At 47.4% G+C, this 21,104-nt stretch overlaps 1 protein-coding gene across 1 annotated transcript in view; it reads left to right on the forward strand.

The window, feature by feature from the left end:
• The window catches only part of POLN (DNA polymerase nu), a 1,535,958-nt gene that overhangs the window by 311,914 nt on the left and 1,202,940 nt on the right, over window positions 1-21,104 (forward strand). The window contains exons 6-7 of the mRNA XM_069630227.1: window positions 20,085-20,257; window positions 20,720-20,784. Coding sequence (XP_069486328.1) covers window positions 20,085-20,257; window positions 20,720-20,784 — 238 coding nt within the window. The remainder of the gene's footprint in view (window positions 1-20,084; window positions 20,258-20,719; window positions 20,785-21,104) is intronic.

The raw sequence follows: 21,104 nt of genomic DNA on the forward strand, positions 1-21,104 counted from the left end.
GGATATGCACTCACACCATGGTTGATGACCCCCATACGAAGGACATGGAACGGGCATGAGGAGGCCTACAACAGGGCATACGTCTGCACACGTGGCATGATAGAGAGGACATTTGGATTACTCAAGGCCAGGTTCCGATGCTTGAGCATATCTGGCGGATCATTGCTGTAAAAGCCAGTAAAGACGGGTAAAATAGTGCTTGTGTGTGCTATGCTGCACAATCTGTGCATGCGCAGGAACGTTCCTCTGGACCCAGACACAAAGGATGATGATGAAGTGGATGAGGATGATGATGGGGTTGGGATGGCTGTACTCCCTGGCAGGGGTGTACAGGATGGACAACATGCAAGGGATGCACTCATTCGCATTTACTTCTGAGAGACTCTACATGCACAGCATGGCATAAAATCATTTAGCACAACAATAAATTGATTAAAATCAAATCAAAGATGTCCACTCGTCAATTCATGTTCAAAATTGATTTATTCTAAACTATGCAGGGATGTAGGTGGTTTGGAAGGGAAAGCTGTACACCCGTGTCCACCCACCACCCCAATGTACCCACCCCCAACCAGGCCCCAACCCAATTACCCCATAATGGACCTTCCCCACCTCTCCAACGTACCCACCTCCAACCAGGCCCCAACCCAATTACCCCATAATGGACCCTCCCCACCTCCCCAACGTACCCACCCCCAACCAGGCCCTAGCCCAATTACCCCTTAATGCACGTCCCCCACCTCCCCAAAGTACCCACTCCCATACACCCAAACAATCCAGAATGTCTTTGCAACATTCTCATGTGCCTCCCACTATTTATGCCCGCGCTTGCATGCAGTAGCTTCCTTTCCGGTGGGTTCAGCCAGCCGGCCTCAGCGTCTCCACGGGCTGCTTGCTATGGAATTTGAGGGGGTGATGCTGATGGACAGCACTGGTGGCATGACGGATGCACCCCGCCAAAATAGGCTTGCTGGGCCACCAACATCGACTCAGATATCAAGGACATGATACTGTCCCCCTCCCTCACATGACGTGACAGGGTCACATTTGTGGTCACAAAACGGCTGTTTGACCGCGACAGGCGGCGTACAGAGGTGGCATTGGTTTTGCGCTGCAGCCTCGCCTCCTCACGCTGCAGATTCCCCTCCTCCAACTGCCTTTCCACCAGCTGTGTAAGGCTGGCCTGTTGTTCCTCCATGCACTGCAGACATGCACTCAACTCTGCCATTGAGGGTGTTGGTGACCTCATGGGGCTGTGTAGTCCTGGGGGGCTGAACTCCAGGTGGGGGAGTGGTGGAAGGTCACCCAAGTCCTCATGGTCCTGTTTTGCATCTTCGGATGCCTCAACTGGGCCACTGTTCCCACTAGCCTCCTCCGTAGCGCAAGCAGGAGGCACACTGCCTTCTGTGCTCAAGCTGGTGACGGGTGTTGCCTATGTGGGTACTGGCTGCAAAGGGTTGGCCGAGGGGATTGGAGCATCCAAGGCCAAGGTTGATGCTGCTGGTGGCTGTGTCCCCGAGGTGCTGGCATTGGCATCCTGAGCAGGACGGTGGCATCTGCCACGTGCAGGAGGACAAGGCGTGGGCTCTTGTGCTGTGTTGCTGTCAGATGACATGCCTTTGGGGGAATAGAGGGCATGCTGTTAGTTGTGTGGTGGGATGAGAATGGGTACCTCACATTGACGGGTGATGCACTCAGGTGTGTGTGTCTCAGCTTGTACTCAGTCACGCGCTGCATGCATGTCCAAGGGGGCATGTCTTATGTGCGTGTTCCTTGTTGTCTGGGTCATTGGTGGTTGCATTGGGTCACTCCTGCCCTGGCTGGGGGGGACTCATTGGTGGTTGTATTGGGTCACTCCTGCCCTGGCTGTGGGCGGGAGGTCATTGGTGGTTGCATTGGGTCACTCCTGCCGTGGCTGGGGGGGGTCATTGGTGGTTGCATTGGGTCACTCCTGGCTTGGCTGGGGGAGGTCCATTGGTGGTTGCATTGGGTCACTCCTGCCCTGGCTGGAGGGTGGGGGGGTCAATGGTGGTTGCATTGGGTCACAGCTGCCCTGCCTAGGGGATGCACACTCATAGCTTTATACTCTGTGCACTTACCAGCAATACCAGTTGGGTTTACTCCAGCCTCTGCATGGCCGATGTCCTGTATCTCCTTGAGGTGCAGGACACTGCTGCACATTTCCTCCCATGACTGAAGCTTTAGTGGCGATGCTGGGCCTCCTCCTGTGCCACTGCTGTGCTGCCGGACAGCAGCAATGAGGTTCTACACTCGCAGCGTCGGTCATCCCACCTTTTATGGCAGTCTTTGATGGTGTGCACGGTCACCCCAAGGGCAGTGCACTTACATGCAGCTTCTGCCCATACCTCCTTACGGCGCTGCTGGGTGCCGCGCCTCTGGTCGGCGCTGAAGAGCATTGCTGCATTTTGGACGATGTGCTCAACGAGCACCGTGAGCTCAGGCTCACTGAACTTTTGCTTGCGCTGTTTTGTGGCTGGGATATGGAATGCCATGGTGGTGGTGGGTTTTCCAGCTCCAGGAGGCGAAGTGCCCTGTGGTCACTGAGGATGGCAGTGGATTGTGGTTTAAATAATGGCCGTGCCTCTCTTTCCAGTTTTTGCAATCAAAGTGTTTCCGGATCCGGAAATTCTGTGTACGTGACCGCGGGGGCAGTCACGGATATTCCACTGCTTTTTTTTTTAGGTATATCTGTGTCCGTGTGTGTTTCCGTGCCGGCGGTGACTCCGTTTCCGCATTGGTCTGGTGCACGTGACTGACAGGCCGTAATCGGCCGTAGTTTCCGCAGGCTTGCAGTCACAGAAACAGTGTCACCGCCGTCACGGAATCAACGGATTCCGGACCGGCAAATTCGTAATGAGGCCCAATGTATCTATCCCCTTTAACTGTAACAATTCTGTTACAGGGACAATCTTATTTCAATGGCTGGTGGTAGTGATACCTTTTACTAATTCGGTGCACCTAGACCGCGGGCTGTGTTCACAGCTACAGTAAAGGCTCCCAAGGGTGCTCATTTTACCAAAATGGCCCCTGTCTTGTTTTTCACCATTTTGATGCTTCATGTCCCTCCTTCTTCCTTCCCCTGACATCCAGGGTGGGAAATTCCTTTGTGTGATTTTTTATCTTCGGCGGGAGTCCCATGGACTCCCCGCCCAGGCTCCACTCTGTCTGTGAAGGCAGGAAGCGAGGGAGGAGTCCAAAGCTCCACAGCCCATTGTCTTCCTCCTTGCCTGAATGGGGACAAATCCCAGTGGGGGCCTGGCTGTCCTGATTGGACAACCAGACCACCCATTATAATAAAATGCAGGGAGAGAATGCAGAAGTTGTGCTGTAATTCCTGTTAAATACTCTGAACCTGGAAGCTGAAGACAAGTGGACCACTGGAACCAAAACCGAAGCGGATGATGAAGGAAAAGTGGCTGAGACGATTTTCAGCGACCGGAGAGCCTGCTGTGTAACCTGAGCCTGCTGTAGCCCTTCCTTCCAATCGACCTGAGGACTCAGAAAACGACAATCCCGACCTAGAGCCTGGTAAGACCAACTAGACTCAAGAAGACCTGCATTTTGAGCCTTCCCACGCCGTGTTGAGACCTTGCGGGGCTGCACTACCCCAATACCCATGTCCCTCAAGCCATTGTGCGGTGCACAGTCTTCCGAATTCCGAATCTCGCTGAAACTTTTTGGGCATCCTGCTGGATCTCCAGAGACACGAATGAAGTCTGAAACGTCCCCTTACCAGAGTGCTGGACCTGTGTAACAACGGGAATCCGAACGGCAATATTCTGTCTTCTTCTGTGCGCCTAAAAAAGGCGGCACATCCACCGAGCCACATCCAACCATGAGGAAAACCTTGCTTTCAGCCTTCCTCATTGATCCGTGCTGCAAAGTCCCTTCCAAGCTCCTGTTTTCAGTCACCACGACAAGGAATACACCAACCGAGTTTTTGGCTGCAGATCCTGCCGTCGTCCTGCTGCAAAATCTTCTGTGCTGAGGTATTGTGCTGGCTTGGGTATTTACTTACCTTAGGTCTCTTGTGATTCCTGTGTACTTTTGGGCTGTTTTATGTGATTGGGAGGTCTCTCGTCCAGTTTACCCAGGCTCACTGCTCGACTCCTCCTAGGGTGTCTTCTGTGATGTCCCTGGACCCTCAACTAACTCTAAAGTAAAATACTCACCTGTTTGAACAGTCTTCTTTAGGAACTCTGACTTTTGCTACTTAAGAACCTATCCTGATACTGCCTGTTGGACACTAGACCCTAGTGACCCCGATTCTGCCACTGAAAACACTCATGCTCCAAGAATAAGGGAAATACTTTTAAAGGATTGGGCTTTTTGCCTAGAAAATAGAATAAGTGTTTAAAAGTTACTTACTTGCAAAAGTATATGTAATATCTTTCTTTCCTTAGAAACTGTTTCGCCATTCTAACAGAAAGTAGATGTAAGGGTATATACTCACCTGTGATTTGTTTGTGCCTCTTCCCAAAAGTAATGCTGTTGGTTTCACTTTATTATTCCTCTTAGGATAATTGAATGAGTGTTCCCCAACTGGGTCTTGCTTCCCCTGACTTGCTGTTAGCTTGTCCAGAATAAGTCTGCATTAGGTTCTACCTACGTAGAATAACTTTGAGCCATTCATAAAGTGTAACATTGGGTTGTGCTTTCCCTGGTCTGTTTTAGACAGACACAAAAAGATTCTTGGATTTATACCTGCCCCAAGTTGATGATAGCTCCTTGAAAAAGTATATGGGTTTTGCTTACCTTGAGCTAGTTGTGTGCCATCCTAAAATAAGTTACAAGAGTTACTGTTTATCGCAATCTGTGTGTCACTGATCTCAGAAGCACCTGTAATTGAATATTACATCCTTAGGTTTTACTCACCTAGTATAACTGTGTGTTATTACAAAAGTAGTTATAGGTTTTTACTGTACCTAGAATAAGTGTTCTACTATTCACATAACATATATTGTCCAGTTGACTGATTATGTGATTTGTTGCTGAGCATCACGGTACAATTGGTAGGGTCTACTACCCTTGAATTACTGAATGTAATCTGAAAGTAACCATTGGTCTTTACTCCCCAAGAATAAGTGTGATCTATTCTGAATGTGCCTGAAAGGATTGACTTCCCTAGAACTACTTTAAGTGTTCCAAATAAGGTTATATGCTTTGGTCTGTTTACGTTCAAGCATAGTGTTGTGTTTTTATAATTGTGGTTATATATAATGTGATAGTACTTCTCTCCCCACAGATTTATCTGGACCTACTTGTACTTAAATAAACCATTTATTTTTACAATACATGTGTTTTGGGGTTTCTTTAGACCATTTGTTTTACAATTTCATTTGTACTGATTCTACAGCCCTCTCTCCCTCCTAAGATGAGCTGGGCTGCTCTGTCTACACTACCAACAAACTCAGGTGGTACAGCCTTATACTAAGAGTGTAGTCTTGTACTGTCTCAGTTGAATGGTTTTGATGAAGTTGGATAGAACTTCAGAAAGACTGTTCTAACAGCAGTGCTGCCATTATTGGGCAAAACCAACATAAGTGTGTTCTAATAGTACTGGTATTAGTGAATACCAGGTTTGATGGACGTCAATTCGCTAAAATGCCAGATGTAGCAGACATGACATCACATGCATGATGGGATAACATGACCTGGGCCCATATGACATCGCCCTAGTCTCTCCCAAGAAACCTTTTTTTAGAGTAACGTCAACGTTTTGTAAAAATCATGTATTTGATTAAAAACAAATAAATAAAAAAAATGACCTTGGTCCATATGACATCATGGGAGTGATATCACAAATGTAAAAGAGCCACTGCCAGTAGTTGTAAGATTCATAAAATGTGATTGAGTCTTAACATGGATAAAGGCTATTTTAGCTTTCAACTATATATTAGCAAGGATGCTCACTTGATATCTCACGGGTGGGACTACCCCTATTGTAACTATGAAAGTCCTGTAGGTGCAGTTATTATTGTATGTCTGATCTCTATTGTCAATTTCGCGGTCCCTTTTCAATGTTTCATAGCCAGTGCACTACAGCTGGTTTTTGTAGCATCCATTCAAACTTGATTTACTTTTTTGGGATGTACCAAACAATGGGATTATGACTGCCACCCTCAATATCTCTTTCTTCACTTTGTTACTGATTGGGTTCACTCTATTAAATAAATACAGATAGTGATTATGTGCCAAGGCCAAACAGAGACAAACCACCATGGCGCAGGAGTGCCAGATTAGCCTCATATGGCCAGTTGTTGCCACGTTATGTAAGTTACAGATTACATTACGGGTATAGTCCTAATATGCTAAATTCTGCATCAAATGCGGCGGTTCTACCATCATATGCTAAGTGCAGCTTCAATCGTCCAAGTGCCACCATTGTGTGCCAGGTAACATAGTATATGCTAGGTCAAGTGGTATGCAAGAAACAGTCTGACATAACAAGTTGTTTCCATTTTATGTCTAGTTTACTCCCATTTGACCAGGCACAGCCTTTTGACACTGAGCCTGCCCTACCCCTACCGCCACCCCGCCCCAAGTAGTGTTTGATTTGCTTGGGTATATGGTGTAGGGAGATTGAGATGGACAGATTTGGGAGGTTTTCAGTGTGGCAGTAGTGCAATTTAGAGGCAAATAGTATCGCTTCTTTGTTTCTTTTTAGTACAAATTAAAATAATAACTTTTAGGTTTTACTCAATTTTAGCAATTACATCAAATTAGGTATTTTGAGATAAATAGATCTTCCCAGTATCACATTTGATCCAGTGGAGAAATCAGGGTTTGGCCCAAGTGTCCTGTTTTCACAGTTTATAATTTAGTAAGTAGACCACCTCACTTCCCATCACTTATGTAATTTTATATTAGCATACAATTTAATTGTACAATTTAATTTTTGTATTGTATATTTTCATTAGCAGAACCAAAAAAGCTGTTCAGCAAAGAGCTGAACCAACCTAATGAAATAAAAGCAATGTTTATCGCAACCTGCTGTTATATAGTGGTTGAATTATTTTGGTTCTCCGTGTTATAGACATGCGAATAACAGGTCTGACAGTTGCCCAACATACAATCAATCACCATCAGTAAGATGAAAGGTGGATTTTCCCACACTAGGATTCAAATTTATGACAAGTTTCATGATGAGTACTTCCCCAGCTGAGCTATTTAATACTGTTCTGTACACTGTATAAAACAAAGGTAATTTCTGCATTGTACAAATGTATGCAAAGGTAAGTGGTTTCTTACACGTGTTGCTTTTGGTAGTGACTTCCAAAGCATTCAAACAATTGCAATTTTGGAAAGGTAAATGGGACCACACATACTATTACAAAATAATAGAAATAAATTTCTCCAGCATTGGATCTTTCATGGATACACATGCTGTGAATATTTCCCGTTGTCAGGCTGGGAATCCCTGGTTACTTTAATTTAGTACTTTTCCTATGGAAAAACATTGACACCTTTAGTGTTGCATCAACATCATTGTGGGTGCTTTTGGTCCCTACCAATATGACGTCGAGTGTATAGCTCTGCATTGGCAGCTCCCCCTCAGATTTCAGCCGTCTTTCTAGCTGGCGGGATTCCTCAAGTTCTTCTCTCCACTGAGAAATTATCTTTACCCACAAAAAATACATGTTTCTACACTGCATTCAAACCAGAGCAACCGACGACTATTCTACAGTGTCAGCAATGAGCATGAAGACTGTTGGGTGTAAAAAAATCCTTATTCAGGCTCTGTGGGATGTGCGGCCTAAAAAGCGTCTATGATGGTGACGGGCATATAGACTACATAAACTGCCTATACCCTGACCATTCCTCAGAAGAATGTGAAATCTGTCAGGGTTTTTCTCAGAAAACCCTCAAGGACAGGAAACGTTGACTGATTTGTTGGCTAAATGAAGGGGCATACCCGGCGTTGAAGGCGAGGTCGTCAAGGAGTGGGAGAGCTACCACCACCTCAGATAAGCATTTGCCATCAAGCCACAGGTCCAGGCTGGAAAAACGACCTTTGAAAAAACATAGGTAAGCCGAAATGGTTGACGAGCTATGATATGGCTGTCTCGCAACCCCGGTCTCCTACTAAAAAGAAACGGATTAGCAGCAAAGGCTCTCAGGCCACATGTAAACAGCCGTCGAAAAAAAAACATCTACGAAAGCAACGACGACCAAAACTATACCATCGTCGTCAAAGCATACGGATAGAGGCTCACCCCCGTCAACGGAGTCCGCCTCCCATTCGTCAAGAACATCCTCTCCGACAAAAGATAAGCATAAGACCACATCGTCCACAAGATCCCACCTTCGTCGACGATAACACTCGTCGTCAGAGTCTCGTACTTCCAGAGAAGGGCATAGATCCTCCTCTGAAAGAGTCGTCCATGCGACATCCTCCGGCGATGATGAAATTGGGACATCACTCTTCGACAACCCACTCGTCGACGACAAAAAAACTAAAATCTCCAGGGAGTGACACCCCAGTCAACCAGGTCTACTGCCGCTCAAGCCACGATCCTTCCCAAAGAACCTATGCTACAGCAATAAGAGGAAAATATACTATCCTGCAGTAAAGGATTACTGAAAACTCCAACGGAGGAATCAACAGAGCCCAGGCAACTCCCTCTAGGTTTGTCACCCATGAAATACACCGAAATCATGCCTGATGAAATCGTACAACATAAGATAACATCTGACTTTGAACCTCCTAAAGAGGAGTACCCAGGAGTCACGGATTCAGATTCTGAAGAATGAATGGTGATCTATCCCAGTGCGCAGGACAAATCTTCCATTCTGCTCCAATCAAGAGGGGAAGGAACAACAGTAAGACTACAAAGTGTACCCCTTGGTTTTCCCTCTACCCCTCAGGAACAGGAGGTATGACACCAACATACCCTCTGATAAATCCACAATCTCTACTATCTATGCAAGTACTTTCAAATCTACAAAGTCTATTAGGGCAACTCAATGCGAGGCTCCCACCTTCTCAGCCTCAAGGGATCACTCAATGCAGGAGAGACCAGGTAACACCAGGTCAGCAAGCAGTACAAGGAGGAGATCAGGGGCACTCATCCAGGGACCATGCCAAATGCTCACGTTCGGCACACAGGTCGCAATCTCCACCCAGGCCTCCACCTCCCCGAAGAGATAGTCTGTTAATAGGCGAACAAGAAGAAGGTGATCTAGTGGATACAGACCACGACACAGGTCCAAGGGACACAAGCTCTTCCACCCCTTCCAACTCTCTTCACCAAGATGATACACGGGATAAAGATGACCCAGATCAGGAAACACAAGGTATTCCAGCACAACCCTCTCCACCAGACGACATTGGTGCTTTCCACGCCATGGTCTCAATGGTGTGCCAAGAATTTGGACTGACTCTGGCAGAGGAAAAGAAAGACTCTTTTCTTTTTGATCACATGGGTAAGCACCAAAAAGCTGTATCTGCAATACCCATCCTAGATCAAGTCTGGCAAGAGGGGTTGCGAACCCTGTAACATTGTTTCGAGGGGATTGGGTCCTCCGACGTATTCCATATCTATTACAGGTAATCACCACAGCTGTGCTGCCTCCGAAAAATTTTCTGCATGCTGCGTCGATGACATCGATACACTGTCCTCGAGGGCCTCCGTCGAGCCGACGTCACCGGGTGTTATAAGTAGGACGCACGACGCCCGTAGCCTCAGTTCCGTTTTTTCCGCGAACGTGTTCACTTCGAGATCTTGGCACGCCTCGCTTCTTCTGAGTTATATTCTTTCGGTTCTTCGAACCTGTTCGTTTGTGAAGATTTCCATGATGTCTTCGTCTTCTTCTACCTCGCAACCGGGTTTCAAGAAGTATCGGGACTGCGGTTCGAAGATGTCGCTGACGGACACGCACCACGGACGATTGTGATGAGTGCCAGTCGTTAACATCGAAGGCCTTGTGGGAGCATAAGAAGAAGCTTTCTGTCGGTAACGTGGCCAAGCCCTGGAAGTCGAAATCCACTGGGCTTTTGACTGACAATTTGAGGGGTGACTCTCCGCATCGTCGGCATAAGTCCAGTGGGTCACGGTCCCGGATTGGGTCCCACCATTCCTCTGCCTCTTCGAGGCACTCCCAGAAGCGCCGTCACCGGTCGCCTTTGCCGTCCTCGTCCGACGACTACGCCCGTCGGCGGGTTGCTTGTCCCAACAAGTATTCCTCTACTGCGGAATGGGATTCATTACCTAAGGCGATGATGGCAATTTTCCAGTCGCAGGGCTCCGTTCCATCTGCGCCATGCCCGCTCCAGGTCCCGGTCCTCGACGCCCTTGAGACCGTCGGAGCCTGTGAGGCCTTTGGCACCAAGACCGTCGAAGGACTCTCTCGAGGTTCCGCCTCCGAGCAAACCATCAATGCCATCTGAGGCTGCCGAAGGACATGCTCGGGGCTCTGCCCTCGAGGCCTGTGTCGAAGCCTTCGGCGCCACGCTCGACGTCGACACCGATTCCGTCGATGCCCTCAACGCCTTTCGAGGAGGCTTTATCGGAGGTGCCCCGGAGACCGGTGGAAACTCCGAGAAAGCCCCTGCAGAAGTCAGTAAGGCTTGTATTCAAGCCTTTTTCTGTGCCCTCATCTAGGGATTTATTCCAGCCTCTGGATTACATCTCTGAGGTGGATGAAGGGTCTGATGAAGGTATGGTTCCTGAAGAGGTTCCTGACAAACTCATGTCAGGTCATAGACAGCTAGAAGACCTGCGTCAGTCCTTGCACAACGCCAGTCAGTGGTCTGGGCACCTCTCCGGAAGTTGAGTTCGGTTGGCCTGGCATGCACGCCGAGTCCTTGTACCAGCGCTTTATGTTGAGGGTGACAAAATACTTGGGGTGGTCAGCGCCACCAGTGGATTTTCTACAGGATGACCTGACGGATATCCTTGAACAAGGTCCTCCAACTGACTCGGTACTGCCATTCCATATGGCCTTGCAAAGAAGGGTGGCAGTGGCTTGGACTGCTCCGGAGAGTCTCCCGGCAGTGAGCAAGTCTTTGCCAAAAAAATACCATCCAGCCAGTAGCGACCCCAGCTACTTGACTACGCACCCCACTCCGGAGAGTTTGGTGGTGCAGGCGGCTACGTACCCTACCATCCCTCCTGATAGGGACGACAAACATTTTGATGGCTGGGTGAAGAAAGTGTTTTCTTCAGGGGGTATGGCTTTACGGGCAGCCAACTCTGTGTGTGCCTTAGCACGTTTCACTCATACTCTGTGGAATTGTGTCTCTTTGGCGGCTGAACACATTCCCGAAGGGGAGGAACGGGATGGCTTTCTTGCTCTTGTTCAGGATGGCAAGGATGCCATGTGTGAATCCGTTCAGTCGGGTCTGGGCATGGCAGATTGCGTCAGCCGGTCAATGGCGGCGAACACCGTAATGCGCAGATTTGCGTGGTTGCGGAAGTCGGGGTTTGCTCCTGATGTACAAACCCGGCTTCCCAACATGCCCTTTGATGGTGAACATCTTTTTGGCAGCAAAGCTGACGAGTGCCTTGAGAGGTTGCAGACCTCCAAAGCTGCAGCGAAGTCGTTGAGCGCTGCAGTTCACCAACCTCCGCATTTTCGTCCTAGGGGACAGCAATGGAGGGGAGGTTCCTTTCGATATTACTCATCCTTTGGTAGATCGAGAGGAGCTGCAAGTCAAAGGGGCCACCGTAGGAGTACCAGAGGTGGAAAACAGGGTACTCGAGGTGCCAAGGCCGCTCGGGCAGTTGCATCTTTACCCTCAGGCAATGCTGCAGCCACTTCAGCTCAGTCATGAGGCCATGTCCCATGGTTTGCCGGTTGGGGGAAGGCTGGCGCAGCATCTTGTAGAATGGCGTGCCATTAGTTCAGATGTGTGGCTTCTGGGGATCATAGCCCACGGCTACTGTTTTCCTTTCCGGCAGAGGCTTCACGACAATCCACCAGGGAATCTCTCTTTGAAGAGTCCGGATCCGCTCCTTGCGCAGGAAATCAAATCCCTGCTGGAGAAAGGCGCCATAGATCTGGTGCCTGTACCAGAGAGGAACAAGGTATTCCCCATATTTTTGGATTTCAAAGAAAGACATGAGGATTGAGACCCATCATGGACTTGCGTGGTTTGAACAAGCACCTCAGGAAGGACAAGTTCATGATGGTTACTCTCTCTCAAGTCTTCCAGGCTCTTTTACTTCAGGACTGGTTGGGGTCTCTTGACCTCAAGGACGCTTACTTCAAGGACGCTTACTTTCATGTGCCGATCCATCCCAAGCACAAGAAGTACCTGAGGTTCGCGATTGGCGACTCGCACTTTCAGTTTCGGGTCCTGCCGTTCGGATTGACCTCCGCCCCGAGGGTTTTCACCAAGTTCATGGTGGTGGTGGCAGCGTATCTCAGGAAAGGGGGGATTCGCGTCTACCCCGACCTGGACGATTGGTTGATCAGCGCGCACTCTCCCGAGCAAGTCCTGGATCATCTGTCAGTCACCTGCCACTCACTTCACAAGCTGGGCTTCTCCCTCAACTTAAAGAAGTCCCACTTGACGCCAACTCAGCGGCTCCAGTACATCGGAGCAGTGCTCGACACATCACTGGGGCAGTGTTTCCCTCCCCAGGTGAGGGCTCTTCACATTCAGCAGATGGTGCACAGGTTTCAAAATGCCCAGAGTCTCCCGGCGTTCGTGTTCTTGAAGTTGCTCAGCCTCATGGCATCTTGAATTCTTCTGGTGCCAGAGGCCAGGTTGCGGATGAAATCTCTCCAATGGGCTCTCAAGATGCAGTGGTCACTGTCCTCCGGCAGGATGTCGGACCCCGTGCAGGTGCCGCCTTCGGTCGCCCAGGATCTTCTGTGGTGGGCCGTCGAAGGCAATCTGATGAGGGGGGGCTCCATTTTGGCTGCCGTGGCCGGATGGGACGATCATGACGGATCGCACCCCTCACGGGATGGGGAGCTCATGCCAACAAGTTGACAGTCAGCGGTCGTTGGTCTCCGTCGGAGTCCAGACTCCATATCAATCTATTGGAGCTGAGGGCCGTCAGGCTTGCCCTGAAGGCTTTTCTGACGACTGTGCGAGGGAAGAATGTCCTGATTCTGACGGACAACACAGTGGACATGCACTCCCTCAACAAAAAGGGGGGGCATGGTCACTTCCTCTGTGCAGGGAGGCGATGCAGCTCTGGTTCTGGGCCATTCAGCAGGAAATTTCGATCTTGGCAGTTCATTTGGCCGGAGACGAAAACGAGATGGCGGGTGCTCTGAGCAGGCAGAGCGTGATCTCTCACGAGTGGGAGCTGGCTCAGGAGATTCTCCTGGAGATCTTCACCCTTTGGGGGACCCCACAAGTGGATCTCTTCGCCTCCAGTGTCAACCGAAAGTGCGAAAGGTTCTGCTTGCGGGAATTTCCTCCAAGAGGAGCCTTAAGGGACGCGTTTGTGGTGGAGTGGTCCTTCCCACTGCTGTACGCGTTTCCTCCAGTCCCCGTCATCCTGCAAGTGCTGCGGAGGTTCGGTTCCCGGATGATCCTCATTGCTCCTGCATGGGCCCGGAGAACGTGGTACCCGGACCTTCTCGACTTGTCCATCTGCCCTCCACGCCATCTTCCCTACCGAGACGATCTGCTCTCACGGGAGGGGGGTCTGGTTCTCCATCCAGAGGTCAGATCCCTCAACCTTCACGCTTGGCTTCTGAAAGGTTGAAGTATAAGGATTGGGACCTCCCTGAAGACGTGATGGAGGTGTTGCTTTTGGCCAGACAGCCTGCAGCAAAGTCCCTGTACCGTTGGAGAAAGTTCTGCGACTGGTGCAGGGTTAAGAATGTGGATCATTTTTCATGTGACATTCCTGTGGTTCTGTCTTTTTTGCTTTCGTTAGCCCACAAGGGCCTGCAAGTGGGTACCGTAAAGTTTACCTGGTGGCGCTGTCCATATTTAAGCGCTCGTCTGAGGAGTGTTCTTATTTCAAAATTCCTTTAATTTCTCAGTTTCTGAAAGGGCTCACTAATGTGTTTCCACCGTCACCTTTCCAGGTGCTCGGTTGGGATTTGCACCTTGTTCTAAAATTCCTAATGGGTGCTCCATTTGAGCCTTTACATTCTTGTCCTTTGAGACTGTTAACCCTTAAAACTGTATTTTTAGTTGCGGTTACTTCCGCTCGCAGAGTGAGTGAGTTGCAGGCACTTTCTGTTGAGCCACCTTTCACAGTATTTCATAAGGACAGGGTTGTCCTTAGGGTTCGTCCTTCCTTTCTGCCGAAAGTGGTGTTGGAATTTCATTTAAGCCATAAGGTCATTCTTCTAGCATTTTATCCTCCTCTGCATCCTGGTAAGGAAGAGGAGAGGCTCCATAGGATGGATGCTAGGAGAGCTTTAAGTTTCTACATTTCACTTATGTCTCGGGTGAGAGTGGACGCTCAGCTCTTTATAGGTTACGCTGGAAGGCGTTTGGGACAAGCTGTTACTAAGCAGACTTTGTCTAGATGGATTATCTTGGCAATTTCTGAATGTTACTGCTTGGCGGGTAAGGACCCTCCGGTAGGCATAAGGGCCCATTCTACTAGGGGTATGGCTGCCTCTACTGCCCTGCAGAGGGGTGTTCCTATTTGTAACATCTGCAAAGCAGCCACTTGGGCTTCGGTCCATACTTTTGTACGAGACTACTCCCTAGATTCTATCCATAGGCAGGACCTGGCCTTTGGCAAGGCGGTCCTTTACTCTGCAATTTAATTGGGCATTCTAAATTTCTGTATTCTAAATTCTTTTCCCTCCTCCATACGTTGGTAGTGCTTTGGGAGTCTGTCATAGATATGGAAACGTCGGCGGACCCTATCCCCTCGAAGAACAAGTTACTCTTACCTGGTAACGTTCTTTCGATGGGATGGTCCGACAACGTATTCCATATCGCTCCCTCCCTACCTGCCCCGCAACAGAATTTCTTATGTGATTGCAGCTTGCGTTTCCGCAAGGCTTTCTATGGTCATACTGGCAGAAGATTCGTGCCACGTGTTCTGGGGGGAAAAAACTACAACTAAGGCTATGGGCGTCGGGCGTCCTACTTATAACATCCCGTGACGTCGGCTCAATGGATGCCCTCGAGGACAGCGTATCGACGTCATCGACGCAGGACGCAGAACATTTTTCCAAAGCAGCACAGCTGTGGTGATTACCTGTCATAGATATGGAATACGTCGTCGGACCATCCCATCGAGAGAACGTTACCAGTTAAGAGAGTAACTTGTTCTTCTGTGAACCTGCAGTAAGCAGTAAAAGGAAGACTTGACAAGAAATTCAAGGCACCGGACACGTCCCCAAAATGTCTAACGTATCATCCTCTCCAGAGTCAGTAGTGTCAGCGGCAGCAAGTCGCAAAACGCATGCACAACACAAATGCGCTACACCCGGGATTTAGAAGGAACTACCAGTTCTCCCAACGCAGCAGGGATTAACGTCAAGCACAACGCAAACGCATCTCGGCCACCTCACAGAGAGGTAGTCTAAACAAAGCCCAACAATGACTGCCTCAAAGGCACACCAGTGGGAGGAAATGTGGCGCTTCATTTCGACAGGTGGGAAGCAATTGCAAAGGACGGATGGGTGCTAGATGCCATCCAACACGCCCATCTGTTGGAATTGACACGCACACAGAAACCCTTACCTCCCGTCACGTTGTCACATCCGCACCTTCGAATTCTTCTACAAGAAGTGCGTCAAATGTTTAAAAAAATTGGCAATTGAAAGAGTTCCGCCTTCATCGAGGGGAAAAGGAGTATACTCAAGATACTTCGTAGTAAAAAAGCCAGATGCGAATTGGCATCCAATCTTGGACTTAAGAAAATTAAACGAAAACATCAACAAACCAAAGTTCAAAATGATCACACTACAAGACATCATAACGGTCGTACAGCCTCACGAACATCTAGCGGCTTTAGACCTGAAAAACGCCTACTTTCATATCCCAATACATCAGAGACACCAACAGTACCTCAGATTCAAGGTCGGCGAAAGTCATTACCAGTTCTGAGTCCTTCCATTTGGCCTCAAATCAGCCCCCAGGACTTTCATCAAATGCCTAGCGCCAGTGGCAGATTTCCTCAGAAAACAGGGCCACCACGTCTACTCATACCTAGACAACTGGTTGGTCTGAGGCCCAACACATCAAGAAACCGCGTCTTCGCTGAGACAGAAACTCTACTACAACAATTGGGATTTGCAATCAACTATGTCAAATCTTGTGTAGTGCCATCAAAATGTTTGGTGTTCCTGGGCGCACAATTATTCGCAGAACATGGCCTAGTCGGACCCCCAGCAGACAAAGTGCACAGATTAATAAACCTGGCACACTCTTTCACCCCAAACAAACAAATCATGGGGCGCAAATAAATGGTTCTACTAGGGACCATGTCGTCCTGCATTCCACTAATACCCAATTTCAGGCTACACATGCGATAGGTACAGCGATTTCTAGCTACCAGATGGTCCCAGGCACAAAGTTCCTGGGGAGACAACATAAATATCACTTTGCACTCTCAAAGTTGCTGAAACGGTGGGTGGTCCTCAACAACATCTTGAAAGGAATGCCACTAGTAGAACCAACTAACCAACTCACAATCGTGACCGATGTCTCCTTGGCGGGGTGGGGAGCTCACCAAGGCAGACACCAGATCAAAGGCCTGTGGACTCCTGAAGAGTCAGCCTTACAAAATGTCCTGGAGCTGCGAGCGGCCAATTGGGCGCTAAAGTCCTTTCTTCCTCTGGTCAAAAAATCAGTAGTATGGATCCTCACGGACAATACCACCACAATGTTTTACCTGCGCAAGCAGGGAGGAAGAAGATCAAATACTGTGTCTCAGGAAGCTCAAACCATTTGGCACTGGGCCATTTGCAGCAACATCGCTTAGCAAGCTTTCCACCTTGTGGGTATACACAACCAACAGGCAGACACCCTCAGCAAGGAGTCTATGCAGTCCCACGAATGGCGCCTTCACAGCAACTAAATGAACAAGATCTCAGCGTGGGGCCAGCCTCCTCTGGACTTCTTCACCACAAGTGGACCAAACAATGCAAAGAATTTGCAAGCAGATTGCCACACCAGAGCTCACAGGGGGAGCGCGTTCTCATTCCTATGGAATGGCATCTTCGCATATGCGTTCCCTCCACTTCCGCTAATCAGGAAGACAATCCAGATGATCCGCAGATACCATTGCAAAATAATCCTGGTGGCACCATACTGGCCCAAACAAACCTGGTTCTCGTATCTCCTTCAGCTATCGGCGGACAACCCAATACATCTGGGGTCTCACGCTGACCTCCTGTCACAGAACAACGGTGCAATCCTGCATCACGTCCCAGGCTCCCTCAAGCTGTTAGTGTGGCTCCTGACCACGCCGGATTCAGCCACTTAGACATCCTGCAGGAATGCCAGTGCATACTAGCGGCAGCTATGGCAACTTCCACTAACAACTCCTACAACCGGAAGTGGAAAAGGTTCTGCACATGGCGTTTGCAATAGTCCAACCCTCAACCACTGACCATATGACCACAACAGGTTCTTCCCTATTTACTGAATCTGGCAAAGGAAGGTCTTGAAATCTCCTCCATAAAAGTACCCTTGGCAGCAATCTCAGAAAAAGAGGAAAACCTCCTCTCTATGGTGACAGGCTGCTCAAGCACTTCCTAAAGGGGCTTTTTGTGTTTTTCCACCAAAGAAAAGAATACCACCGGTGTGGAGCTTATCTCTGGTCCGAGCAGGCCTCATGAAACCCCCTTTTGAAGCACTCTCTTCAGTGCACATCATGTTTGTGACCTTTAAAGTGGCGTTCCTGATCACTATTACATTTACCAGTGTCTCTGAACTACAGGCCTTAGTGGTGGACCCTCCATACCTCCGATTTGCAAAGGACAAAGTAATCTTCTCCACCAATCCTCACTTTATCCCGAAAGTACCATCTGAATTCCACAAGAATGCAACTATCACCTTTCCTACATTCTTCCAGAACACCAACTCCCCAGCGCAGAGAGCATTGCACTCCATAGATGTAAAAAGGGTGTTAAAATACTACCTGGACTAGAAAGAATCCTTTAGAGTGGCAAGTCAGCTCTTTATCGCTTTTGGACCCTCAAACAAAGGGAAATCTATCACAAAGTAGGGTGTCGCAAGGTGGATATCCTCAACGATTTCCTTCTGCCACGCAAAGGCCAGACGTCAGCCAGGCCACATTCTACTCGAGCCACAGCGGCTTCGGGCAGCTCTATCTGGTGTGCCCATCAAAGACATTTGCCAGGCGGCAACATAGGCAGTGCCTCACAAATTCACTAGGCACTACTCACAGCAACAACAGCATGCAGAAAACGTGCAAATGGGACTAGCAGTCCTTCAATGGCTGTTCCAGTAAGGTAAGCCTTTACAGCTTCTGGGGTTTTTGTAATTACATATGTGTACTTCTGGTATAAGTGTAAAAATGCACAGGTTTAAAATCTTTGTGTGCCTGTTTTTTGTTCTCCTCCAGACATGTATAATGCTATAAAATCTATTGACAACATGTGAATCCATGAAAGATCCAAAGTTGGAGAAGAGAGTAGTTTCTTACCTCTAACTCAATTTCTCCAGTGTTGGTATCTTTCATGATCCTCCAGTGTTGGTATCTTTCATGATCCTTCCCCTCCAGGCAAATATCCTCTACAGGGGGTTGTCCTCCAGCTTCAGTGGTTAAAATCTAAGGGGAAGCTGCTGGGGCAGAGCTATACATTCAACGTCATATTGGTAGGGACCAAAAGCACCCACAATAACGTTGATGGGACACTAAAGGTGTCAATGTTTTTCCATAGGAAAAGTACTAAATTAAAGTAACTGGGGATTCCAAGCCTGACCACGGAGAATATTCACAGCATACCAACGCTGAAGAAATGGAGTTACAGGCAAGAAACGATTCCCTTATTCCAGCCCAACAGTGCTTTTCACTAGGTGAACAAGTTATTGTGAAAGCAATCACTTTTCTAACATCCAGGTACTGGGCCAGCCAGCCACGAGCGATAGTGGCATTGACAGATGTACCAAGGGGATTTACAGGGGTAGCAGCTGATACCCATGGCTCCCCCGATTGTGGTCAATGTTTACGTTGCTGGTCTATAGAAGATATTGAAAGTGAAGAAAGAAGCCCACATTGACATTATAAAATTGTTTGTTTCACCATGATCAACCAGTTATTTTAAACCTCTTGATTCCTAGTCTCATGGACCACATGGAGAACCTTCTCTTCTTCAGTTTGATATTTCTGCTGCTTTTGAGATTGTTGGTCCCTCTATCCTATTATCTACTCTTTACTTCTTGTGTTTTTCTTGTAAAACAAACAAACAAACAAAACAAACCTGCTTCCACAATCCAACCACCAATACCAGCCACTACTAACATCTTTCCTCTTTCTTTACTTTCTCTTTTTTTCCTCTGCAAGCAAGCAGTGTTATCTCTGACTTTTCTCTTTCTTTCGTTTTACACATTTACAATACTAGCCTGTTCTTTTGCTTTCATCTATTGCATAAAGCATGTCACTATCTTTAATTTCATGCTACTAAGATACTTGACCTATCACTAATTTGCTTGCTCTACTATTGTTCTGCTCTTCTTCTTAGACTTCCTGCTCATCAATTGGCCCCACTTAGGTCTATCTGCAATTCTCCTTTTTCATCTACTTTGTTTTCGTTGTTCTTGTGACTCTGTTTCTTATGGTCTGATTTTCTTCTTTGGCTCCCTTTTGATTTCCGGCTTATGTTTCACATTCTCTGTATTTTATTTAAACGTTTCTGCAGTTTTGCGCCTTCTTATTTTTCCTCCAACATTTCATTTACACTCCTACTTGTTCCTTAAGGTCTCAGACTCAATTTCTCTTATCTGTCCTAGGGCCTCGCTGCTCCCGGTCTCTTTTAAGTTGTTTTTCTTGGTTGGTTCCAAAACCTTGGAACCAACTACATTTCCCATTAGGTCTTTATCACCTTTCCCTTGTTGTTGTTCTCAATTAAAAGAGCATCTTTTTTACCTTTCTCTTTCCCAAAATGGTTAATTTCTTGTAGTTGATGATTTGTGCTGTTTGTTTTCTGTACAGTGCTTTGGCGAAAGCCGAATACATGGTCATAAACGCACATAAAAATCCAAAACCTGAGGTTTCTGAATTGGCCCTATTGTCACTGTCTAAGTGCCAAGCAAAACCTCTAATTGAAAACAACACCCACGCTGGCAAATACAGAGAAAGATTTGGTCTCAATGTCAGCCCTAGAGGTAATTTCTAAGAATGCAGAGTGTAAAAAGCCTGCCATCTTGTATGTTGCTTATTAATACTATCCTGCTAACAACTATGCGTTGTTTTCAATCGGTATGATGTACGTGGGACTAAAGCCATAATGCAGTGGTGAGTAATAAGACTTATTTTTGCAGGTCTGCCTATGCAAAGGAATAGAGGAATAGTAATGCTTATACCTTCCAAAGACCTAAAATTGCATCCAATTTTTACACAGAAGAAACATTTTCAAAATGATTATGCAGTCACTGTATAATGAAACGAGGTTGAACACAGAAAACTCAATTATTTTTAATGTGAATAAAATTAAAACTTTAATTGTTAAGTTCGGCTTGTTTGTCGAGTATTATTAATGGCAGCAATGTGCTGAAAATTAAAGCGATGTTGACTTATTAATATGTTATATATTACTTTAAGTTTAAGCTGTTTTCTTTTTTTTTCAGTGATGGAAACACAAACAATATGTGTCGATGAAGAGGAACTTAAAAACACATCAGACATTTTAGGGGTAAATTTATTGACGTTTTTCAGCTTCTATCCCACTCTAAGAATTTGTAGAATCTACAATTTATTTGAAAGACGCCTCTGTAACTTAGTTGAATACAAACAATACAGCACCTATTTCTCTAGGATCGTCTCTGTATGTTATTGGGATGGTTTTAACAATGTGTGCAAAATGTGTGGAATCCTCAGAAAAAGGAGAATCAGGTTTTAGTTCCAGACAGCTGTGCTGAAATGCATGGGGGAACAGGCAGGGCATCCCCATCCCAAAATGATGGTACCCGAGCTCACGAATTTCAGGGATTTTATAGGATTTTACAGAATGGT

The sequence above is a fragment of the Ambystoma mexicanum genome, chromosome 6q (genome assembly GCF_040938575.1).
Source record: "Ambystoma mexicanum isolate Mex_15411 chromosome 6q, UKY_AmexF1_1, whole genome shotgun sequence".
Lineage (NCBI taxonomy): Eukaryota > Metazoa > Chordata > Amphibia > Caudata > Ambystomatidae > Ambystoma > Ambystoma mexicanum.